Below are 11,376 nucleotides of genomic sequence, written 5' to 3'. Positions count from 1 at the left end.
ACAGAAGCTAAAAGACGCCTAACCCCGGTACAGTAACCAATTAGGAAAGACATACAATAGTCTCAAACAGCAGATGGCTGGCATGGACGACTATGAGAATCAACTAGAAGACTCCAACGATCCTCACACCAATGATGCGTAAGTAGCGTTTTGCTTTCCTGTATATTGCTTCTTCGATGTTGGCATTCAGAAGCAACCATGTTCTTCGCCCCATTCGGGATGTCAAAATATAATCTTTCTTCCGTCTTAACTGGGTTGTGGCATTTACTAACAATCTACACCTTCTCTTCCAGTGTTGTTCCCGTGATAGATATGGGAACCGTCCAAAGCGTCGCGGTCGGAGATGGAACCTCGACGCTTAATCTCGAGCTGACGATGAACGTGGTACTAATGACGATTTCCTTTAGTGATGTCTCCTCTTAACTGTTGTTTAGAAACGCTAGGTGGTTAACCTTGTTTTGTAATCTCGATTTTGGGTATAGAGCGCTATTGGTGGTCAGGGAGAAAACCAAACCGAAGAGCCGAACCCCCAACACGATGGATTACTTCTCCTCGCAGTGAAGCTGCTCGAGGTACGTATGTAAAATAAAATTTCAAAGAATCTTTATCCACACTAGCTACAAGGAGATACTCATGAAATGTGCCTGGGTTTGGAACAAAGGGAGAACCTTTATCAATAACTATAGGGCGTGCCCTGTGTTGGTGAACATGTGGTGATCCCGTTTTCGTGAACAAAATTTTGTTTCAAGTGATTGACCCAATGGACAATGTTTAGCCACGTCAACTTGTCTTATCAAACCCAAGTTTGACCCATAATATCATGAAGGATAGATTAATAACTAGGATTGGATTGTGATATTCTATTTTTTTTTGTGTTTTGTGGTTTGTTGACTGAGTCCACAGAAGATCGATGCTCGGACAGTGGCTTTGGAGGAGCGCATGTCGGCACTGGAGCGACCCATGTGCCAAACGGGTAAGTCCATCACTGAGATCCAGTCAATACTGGCGACCCATGGGGGGAGCCCTACTGCAGCGGCCACTTTTTCATCCACACCTGCCGTGTATACAGCCAGTGTTGATAACCTCCTGGCCGAAACCAACATACCAGCTCAAAGGCAAAATAGAGCACCGGTGACTAACGACATTGGATCCTTAGCAGACACAAAGAAGATCTTGGAAAAAGGAAAGGGTTTGGCCCCGTCGAATGTTATGTCGTCGCTAGACATAATAATCCCAAACTCTCCTGGTTTCGACGACGACGTCATCATAGACGAGTCACTCTCAACTCCTCGCCCTACTAAGGGCAGGAACAATTCAGGCTTGCCTAAGCGAACCCTTGCGCAGTATTGGTGCTCTGGTGTGGCTAAGAGGACTACAACCTCTGGGGACACGACACATGACTCAGTTGACCGTGTTTGTGAAAAAGTAAGTTACATACTTCAGAGCTCCACTATCAGCCTTCTTTAATCTTTTATATAAATTGCTAATGCATGAAACCTGTGCGGTTCAGATTTTCAGGGACCTACCCAGCATGTCTACGCTTGATAGTACAACAAAGGTGTGTGAGATGTTCTCGATGCAGGAAACATGCCGCATTCCACTGAAAATTCCGAAACTGAAAAAAATTGACTCTAACCATATGACCGGAGAGGAAGAGATGGACAGCTGGAAGAGCGCAACTAATGAGCATAATTGCAACGCGAATGTTAATGGCTCGTCTTTAGGGGATGGGAGTGCATTCAAACCTTATGGAAGGGTGAATGTAATGCAGTCTCCCGTGCTATTAATTCCTCTGGTAAGGATTCGAACCACTAAATGCTTAGTGTATAAACCATCACGCATTTGATTTCTTAGTACCATTTTTAAAGTGAAGAGATGACATTGACTGGGTTTTGGTTCAGGGATTCCAAATGGTTTTTAGGCCAACAGTCCACATGGACCTAACAGTTGAAGAATGCAAGATGGCAGCTTACATTTACAGAAAAAATGACCAATATTTGTAGGCACAAATACTGGTTATTCATAAATTTAGAATGTGTAGTATATTTTTTCGAACATAATCTCGGTAATGATTCTGATTTTTTGTTTCACACATTCCAGGGAAATTCTGTTCAAGTTCTCAACACTGGAAGTCCCAAGAGCAGGATTCCACTCCTTATCACCGGTTTATATGCCCAATGTTGACGTGAGTTGCATCCAACCGTGCCTCCCAAATAAGAAAAATAAAACAGATGGGAATGCTAACACCTTTGTTTTGCCTGGTTCAACAGCTTATGAACATAATCCTTATGAGCGCGTCCATGAGAGCATGCCAGTATTTGCCTCCTCGTGTTTGGTACACACCTTCCGTGTTTGCTGAGGACGTCCTTGCTATGAGGCCATTCGATATCATTACAAGAAAATACATGAACAGATGGATGCCGGCAACTAGTCGTCTAGAACATGTTGTTAACCATCTCATTCACTCCACATTTTAAATTTTTCACTCAAGTTATAACCTATGATTGATCCTTCTTTACTGACAGGTCTTGGTCCCAGTGTGCGAGCCAACATACACATGGTATCTGATGGTCGTGGACGTTAAGCATGGAAGGGTGTACTATCTAGATGTGACGAGAGCTCCGGAGCACACGGAGCGGAGGGAACGCAACATGAAAACCATTGTGAGTGTTATCGAATTTGCCCAACATTTTGCCTCCATGCAAAATGCCACAAGTTTTACAGTTGTGAGTGCGACTAACATTCGGTTACGTGTGACCATTCTGACTTTCTTGGATGCAGCTGCTAATGCTCAGCCAGTTCTTCAAACTGGAATGTAACATGCTGAGCTTTTCCCATGTTAGTTCTGATCCAACCACTTGGGAACCAATTAAGTACCCCGATGGAGTCCTAAGTTACCCTGAATGGTAATAATTTTGTTTCTTAACATGTCACCTCACAAGCCCCAGTGCAAATATGATTGAAATGTGATTGTCCGATTTTGCAGCAACGATTCATGTTTGTGGATTCTGAACTGGATTCAAACAGAGGGAAAATTCAAAGTTTCCAACCTTCCTTGGCAGGTATGTGATGCCTTATGTTACCATGTGCCTCTTTTAAGGATTAGATGAATCTTTACCGTCTCCCTTTGTTACAAGCAGATGGACCGGCTCAAATTAAGGATGAAGACCGCAACCAAGATTGTGCTTTTGGATTGTAACGAGACCAGGGCAACAGTGGTCTCGAAGGCAGACGCAGCGTGGAAGAAGCTAGTTCGCATAAAGGAGTGAAACAATTTCCACATGACGCCGAACGATGCAAATCTGGAGCTTTTTGTTAAAGATAACCCTTTCATTTTAAGCCTGGAAACTGAATTTTGTAGTAGTAAACTTTTTTACTGGTGTCGTTAAATTATTTTGATTTAGTGTAGTATATCTATGTCTGCTTCTATATGTGTAGGATGGCCACTTTTGTGTGTGGATGCTAGTGGTCCTGTCGACAGACTAGAGCACAATATCCACACCCCCCAAGTTACGGCAACTGTTATTGAAAGGGGGTTTATGGCCAAAACGAGTTTGTACCCAGCTTGTGCCATTTTGCTTTGCCTTCATGGCATACATGTTTGGCTTATTTTGCTTCAAAACTATGTTGACCATAACTAATTATATTAAGTAATGAAGTTATTGCTAGTTTAAGATTAATAGCAGTACTTATCCCCACTCTCCATATGTTACCCCGTGAATGAACAAGAAAATGGATAAAAACTGTCAGCTGACTTTGGTCATGTTAGTTAGGAAAAGCTATAAGACTGATATCCAATTGTTGGGAAAGAACATGTGTAGCATGACCATGGTATGAAATGAAAATCATCATAACACTCTGGGCATACAAGTAAGTTGTAGTTGTAACTTTTAAATAACCTGGTTGGCACAAATCAGGATTTGTTTATTGTAATGGAACCCTAAAACCTGTTTGAACAAATTTCAAAAATAGTTATGCGTTCGTTTTTAGAACACAGAATAATTACCAATTATAAGTATAACAACGAAACTGAGGAAACAAGCAAGATTAGTTGACTTCTTAATAACGCTAGCTAATTTTGTTTAGTCTTTATTGTTTATTACTAAACTAACAATATAATCAAAATATATTCATTAACATTAATTGTTTATTACTAAACTAATAATATACACTGAATAGAACGAATATTTATTTAGGTTTGCGTCATTAAATTATTCTTTAAATTCAAGATCTCTAAGATTAAAGATTTTTTGTGCTCATGAAGAGATTCCAAATTGTTAAATTTTGATTAAATGCGTTTGAGGGGGGGCTTGATTATTTCTGAATCTTACATTTATAAATGTTGCAAAGCAATCAAACTAAAACTTAGGACTATTTGTGATTTACGGAAAGACAAACTTTTTCTTATAGGAAAAGTTCCATTTAAATGAATTGCTATAATACACATGTACAAAAAACTCTAAGGGTTTACATTAGCAAAATCAGAAGTTTCATGCATCGACACTGACCGCAGAGGGACAAAATCATTGTGAAAGTGTAGTAAAAATCCCACTCAGCAGAAAAATCCCGTTGGATAATGGAATTTATAATTCGAATCCACAAGGCAGCATTGGTTATTACCAATAAAAGGGAGTGAGGCCAGAGTGTAACATTGTAGCTATTAAATAACATATAAATTAGAGTTTGCAGTTTATGATTAACAATATCCACATATGCATACATAAGTTCTCAGAATAAAATGCAGTTTCAGCATAACATGTTCTTGGTTACAGCATAGTTGGAACAACAGCTCACAAGTCAGTCGACCGTTGTCACACTTCTCCATTCGAAAAATGTTCCCAAATGTAGCCAACGGGTTGACATGGATTTTCAGGCTGCGTTTTTTCTCCGACAACGACGGGTGCCTGTTGCATTGACAAGAACGTCAAACCACAGAACTGTTAACACCAACATAATGAAGTGATAACGGTTGGTAATGAAGCATGAACAATGCAATGGCTAAATAATGAGTGTGCACTCGGTAATAAGCAAGAACAAATTGGTAAGAAAGCAATTTAAGAAAAGCCCACAAGGCGATTTAGACTTTAATTTTATTACGACGATGACTGCTCCTTCCCCATCATCGTTACCATATCATATGCCTGCAAAACTGGTTACTTGTTAACCCACAACTCAATGGTAAACCAAAAAATAACACATCAACAATCCCCTACGTGCATTAATTAGTATGTTGATTTTATTTACCAACAGACTTATTTTTCTGAATATTGGAGATAAAAAACATTGAGACACAAATTAATGAAATAACTACTGCTGCTCCTGATACAGTATTAATTTAGTTACAGGAAATAAATTGCATTGGTATTGAAACTTTTTATGGAGTTAGTGTTATTGGTAACGTGTCATAGTAAATAGTCCATGCACGAAATAAGTAAGGCGGTAACCTTTGATCGCTTGCGTTTATTTATCCCAGCAGGTGATTTATCATTCCTTGGTGAAGGTTGCGCGCCTCCGTTGGGGCATCTAGTCCTCCGGTGCCCTAGCTTCCCGCATGTGCTGCACTTTCTTTTGGTTTTCGGGGCAGACCCACATGCTTGACTCATCCGACCCGTGCCTTTTGTTCTAACACGAATCGGGTCCTTCACCCCGCAATCTTGTGCTGCTGTGAGATCATCCGTTGAAGGTCTTAGGCCGTTCTTTATTTCAAGGAAGAGAGCATCACTCAGAAGCTTCTTTGAGTAAAGCTTGAAGTCTTCATCACTCATGCACGCAACACGCCCTAAACGTTTACAAAGCTGGGAGAAAGCACCCACTCGTGTCCTATAGGTCACACTTCGGTCAGCAGTGTGTTGCTCACCACATTGGTTATGAACCTCCATTTTGGCTGCCTTAGACCACCTGCGCAGCACAAGGCTTTCAGGGATTTCCACTAAGTCAAGCCTAACACACACGGAAAGGATATGCACACAAGGAATACCAAACGACTCCATACGCATGCAGGTGCAAGTAAATCTGTTCGCGACAGGGTCCCTATAAACCTTCCAATTCATCTCAGGCCTTCGATACTTCTGGAGAGTGTATGCATGAGGGTTCTCAGTTTCATTAAATTCACAAATTCTAACACGAACACACCGTTTCAGGCTATCCCAGAATCTGAGAAACATTTCGCGGGTGAACATCGTCCACCCGGACTTTTCCAGCTCAACAAACTCTGTTTGTAGCACAGGTGTTCCGTACCATGAACGAAAGTCTAGCTCGTTCTCGGTGTCACGCAGAAAATCCACACACCTTTGAAAATTTCTGACAAATTCTAACACCCCGTACCTGCTCTCGACAAACCTCCCTAGTTTGGCATGTAGTGACTCGCACCTAGAGGTAGTCCGGACTCCAGCAAAAAATCTACCGCGGATGTATGCGATGGCCCAAGCGTGCTTTTTGGTGTACAAGTCCTTAACCCACTCAACCTCCCTAACACCGCACTCGTTAAGCATTGCCTCCCAATGCGCTTCGTACTCATCGATTTCCATATCTGCCAACATGCAGTGTCTAAACATTTGTGTGAATCTCGGGTCGCTTACGTTAGCAGTCGCGTTCCTCAGCAGATGTCAGGCATACAACCGATGATGTGCATCAGGAAATACAGACTGGATTGCTATCCGCATGGCCGGGTCGCCATCCGTGATGACCGATTGCGGTGCCTTACCTTGCATGCATTCCAGAAACTGGCGAAGAACCCAAATATATGACTCCTGCGATTCGCATGAGACCATTGCTGTTCCAAATACGCATGTCTGGTTGTGGTGGTTTACTCCGGAAAAGACTACAACGGGTAGGTTGTACTTGTTGCGGCCATACGTAGCGTCGAATGCTAGCACATCGCCGAAAATCCCATAATCTTCCTAGCAACGACCGTCGCTCCAAAACAAGTTGCATAGGTGTTGCCCTGCCCCCAACTTGTAACGCCAAAACATTTTCCCATCCATGCGTGCCAGACCTTCCAAGTACCTAATAGCCGCACTTACATCTCCGCCTTGCAGACCTCTCTGTTTCCGTATCTCATTATACATATCTTGCTTTGTGAATGTTACCAGATTAAAACCCCCCAGTTGTGCTGCGAAAGACTCATAAATCTTAGGTATGCTAATCCTAATCTCCTTCATGCTTGTTAGCTGAGCAACTTCTACCTCAGATATCTTCCTGTGTGACCGAAAATAATCAACAAGCTTTCCATACGCAAGTTTGTGGTTATGCTCCTCGACAAAACGCGAAACATACCACCTCCCACTACCGTCTTTCCTCTTTATCCTCATCTCCGCCATGCATCCGCATCGGGTAACGACCTTATGCTCCCTTTTGCGATCAACCTTTTCCAACCATTTCTTCTCTCGAAATCTTTGCCTATTACAAACAAAAGTATACCGCACGATCTCTCCGGCAGTGTTTCTAACCGTCTTGCCTCGCCGTGATGCAAAGCCCTTTAGTCGGCTGTAATTGTTATAGAAGCCGCCTGCCTCCTGAGGTGAAGAGAACTCCATTTCAAGAACATCTTCTGCTCGCAACCCATCCAAACCCAAAAATCCGGGCAACATTGAAGCCCCCCTTCCTTCCCAATCGGATAACTCAGCATCTTCCTCCACTCTCGTATCAAACATTGTGTCCTGAAGAATAAAGACAAACATTTCGCAATCAACTTCATTATGTGGAATGAATTCTGTTTAAATATTGCACGTCCATGCATATTAAAGCTCTTGCCCATCAAAGCCTTTCATTTTAAATTTATTTCAAATTTAATTTTGCAAATGGAATGTTCATAGGCACTAACATGGTTATTAATTCAGCCCTGAAAACTTGACCTGAAAAACTCCTTTCAGGATTATAATATTACTATAATTATAACATTGTCATGTTATAATTTAACATACAGTTTACCCAGCCATCATAGTGGTTGGCCACAACAAGATCTTCATGCCAAACTATTTAATAAAGGATTTGCTTGTCGACTTTCATTGTCACAGATGCAAGTAGTGCATATTTCTTTAAAATGTGAAAGTTCAATTTTGCAAACTTAACAGATACTACAGCCACGGCTAACTTAACAAAAAAACACCAATCTAGCATTTCTTCTACGCATCAGACTCATCACATCATAGTCACCACATAGAATATTAGTTCTCACAACATAACCCTCACACCTGCTAAGAGTACAACCAACTGCATGAACCATACCACCGATATGGTGTATCAGACCATTCCCATCCAATTAGATCCCACTAACACACTATAAAAACAAAATGGCACGTATACCCATCGTACCTGTGCATTCGACACACCACCATTGCCCTCCATCCAGAAATCCGCAAGAGGCTCATTCCACATACACGCATCCTTCCAAAACTTGCTACTTGATGCCATTATTACCTAAAGGACAAACATGTCAAACTGTAACAAACAATAAACAAGGGATTGCACAAACTTCTTTGGCACTTACGTAGATAAAAAAACCCTTACTTTACAACCTCATCTACTATCCAACATGATTCCAACATCCTCACAGCATCCACTTGCCAACTACAAACAAAGACTTCGAATAACACCACATGCATTACAACTACGACACAGAGAAGCAAACACATTCACCACTACCTCCTAACATTGCTACCAATACAGCTACAAACCAAGTTGTCACAAAATAAATACCGAAGGATTTTACACAAACAAAACGAATTGTATAAAGCATTCTTTGCAGCAGCAAATTCAGGGGTTTGTCACGGGATTAAAAAACAAACTCTGTTACCTCAATGTTTTTCAAAACACAATTAATGCTCAAACACCTAATGAGGTCGAAAATGCGGTTAACCCAACATTAACACATCGCAGAAGTTTTCAACAAGATCGTAAAATATTTATCTCAATGGAGAAATTAAATCGAAAACGAAATGAAAATTGCCAGAGTGAGTCTCAAAGGTGGACAGACTTACACAGGACGATTGGAACACTACGAATACTCATATGCTTACATAGAACTTCAACTCAAACCAACAAATTAAGGCCACTATCATTTTGGCCAACACATTTAATTAAAATAACTTTCAACCGCAAAAACATCATCCTTTTCAGCTAACACATAACATTACTTCAACAACGATAAAAACATTCGGCAACAGATTCAATTTAGGTTAATGAAATCGAAAAATAGTTAAACATAAATTAACATCGCTAACGGACGCTTACTTGCCCGGATGACTACCGACGGCGATGGTAGCTGAGAACTTAACTGATCGGATAAGCAAAGTGACAACAACGACCACCACACCACGGACCGGTTGCTGGTTTTGTATGCTGGAGCTTCCGAGAAAGCAACAGCAGGCAGACAGCGACTGACCTTCAGAGCCTCACGCCCTGCCGCGACGAGCTCCACCCACCACCGGTGACGAACGACCTCCACTCCAAATAACTTTCTCCCCAGTTTAGACCTACCCAATCCTTAGCCGCCGACACTATTTCCTCTAGGGATTTGCTCTTCTTAGGCCCACTACTGCCCCGCCAAAAGCGTCAACAAAAAAGGACTAATCCACCAACATTGTACATCGGCTGGCTCAGCTATAAATTGGCTTCATTTTTTCTTTCGGCTGATGCCAGTCACCTGCCCCTATGGTGACTTTTAAATTTGTTCTAGGGATATCATGGATATTTCACAATGTGCTACAAGACAAAATGTTAACCTTTAACCTGACCGTACATAGATCTTCAGAGTTCCAATAAAGATGCCTGGACCATTTGAAAAGTTTCCTATACTATAAACAAGATAAATAAGATTCATGTTTATAAAAAAAATTGTTTACAGCATGGCTATTCATGTTACTTTTACATCCTCTTTAACTTTCTTTTTCTCTCATTTGAATATTTTTCTTGATATTCTTAAAGTGTTAGGATATTATGGCGATGTAGATACATAAAATGATGATATCAATTATCTGAACAAAACATGACACATTATTGGAGCGCTCGACTTTCAGGTCATTGTAGTTGTTTCCTCTTTTAAATAAATAAATACATATAGTTATAGTTAAAGTACTTTTATAAAATTTTAGTATTGTTATATATAACTAAAGTAACTTATGTTTTAGTAATATAAAATAAGTTAGGTGTCAGATTGCTTTTGTTAGGCGATAAATAATGTTATTAAATTATTCAGTTGAGTATTAATTGTAATATTAAATAAAATTTTTAAATGTGTGATTTAGGAAATTAATTTTTCAAAAGAGATTTACTAATTAATTTAATTTAGTTTGAAGAATAATAAGTAAAGAAATATGAAATAAATATTTATTACGTTTTTTTTTTTCAAATTTCAAATTTTAAATTTTAATTTGAAATATGGTATATAACTTATTTTACTGAATATTGGTTGTAATATTGTTAAAATAATTATTTATTATAATTTTTATCTTTTTATTTCGAAATTTAAATTTTTACTTTTGATTTCGAATATGTCATATATTAAATAGATCTTTTTAATTTATTAAAATGTTTTATATTTTAATAGAAGCTTCGTTTACTACTCCCTAGTGAGTTAGTCACACTTTCGCACCACCAGACGCCATTCTCCCTAATTTGAGGGAGGCTGGGTTTGGCGACACGGTACAACTCAGGAACTTTATATTTGACAACCTCCTGATTACTGCATTCGTGGAGCATTAACGTCCAGAGACCCACATTTTCCACCTACCTTAGGGTGAGTGCACCATCACTCTGCAAGATACTACATACCACATTGGATTATCTACGCACGGAGAGCTAATATGGGTGGGTACTTGCGTGATTTCTAAACATGGTACTAGTACCTAACCTGGGAGTGGGTAGAGGAATCTCTCGGTGCTACGCTTCCTCAAATTCAATAGCAGGGGCACAGAGGAAGGAGTCATTTTTCATCAAGCTAATATGGTTTAGGAACCGAGTACGGCATATGTCAGCTGCTGCAGATCAGCCACTCTCTGACAGTACACGAGGTGTTACATCCTGTTATTGATCGGAAGTTAGATGATGAAAGACAAGTCAAACAACCAGGTCCATATCAGGTGGCTGCCATTATTAGAGAACTTCGAGAGGTGCTGCAGTCTGTCTTAGTGATCCACTATACTCGCATGGACGTACTACTCGTTATGCTCTGCATCACATCAATCTACCACTAACATTGTTAGATGCACGTCACTACTAATCTCGTGGATATACCATAGATTTTTAGAATGGTGTCCACCTGATAGATAGATTCTTATGTTTCCACTAGTCATGACTCATGAGTTATATATTTTGATATACGATTTTTGTCTTTATCTCGTTTATAGTGCAAACGAATTAACTTCTTTAATATCTCAT

General features: G+C 40.1%; 1 protein-coding gene across 1 annotated transcript; it reads right to left on the bottom strand.

Moving 5' to 3' along the window:
* Positions 1 to 6,605: 6,605 nt before the first annotated feature.
* Positions 6,606 to 10,775, bottom strand: LOC112733371 (protein FAR1-RELATED SEQUENCE 5-like). Its single transcript, XM_025782307.2, has 5 exons — positions 10,771 to 10,775; positions 8,517 to 8,568; positions 8,314 to 8,418; positions 7,023 to 7,658; positions 6,606 to 6,899 (listed from the first exon to the last, which is right to left on the bottom strand). Exons 1-5 carry the CDS (start codon positions 10,773 to 10,775, stop codon positions 6,606 to 6,608), a joined length of 1,092 nt encoding a protein of 363 aa, XP_025638092.2.
* Positions 10,776 to 11,376: the final 601 nt, after the last annotated feature.

The sequence above is a fragment of the Arachis hypogaea genome, chromosome 13 (genome assembly GCF_003086295.3).
Source record: "Arachis hypogaea cultivar Tifrunner chromosome 13, arahy.Tifrunner.gnm2.J5K5, whole genome shotgun sequence".
NCBI classification, from domain to species: domain Eukaryota; kingdom Viridiplantae; phylum Streptophyta; class Magnoliopsida; order Fabales; family Fabaceae; genus Arachis; species Arachis hypogaea.
This window is presented reverse-complemented; position numbering and strand designations above follow the sequence as displayed.

Excerpts from the sequence above, each read along its gene's own strand:
- LOC112733371 (XM_025782307.2), bottom strand. Across the intron at positions 8,419-8,516 it reads CATGTTGGATAGTAGATGAG|GTAATAATGGCATCAAGTAG; the intron begins GTTGTAAAGTAA and ends TTTGTCCTTTAG. Across the intron at positions 6,900-7,022 it reads GAGGTCTGCAAGGCGGAGAT|GAAGATTATGGGATTTTCGG; the intron begins GTAAGTGCGGCT and ends GGTCGTTGCTAG.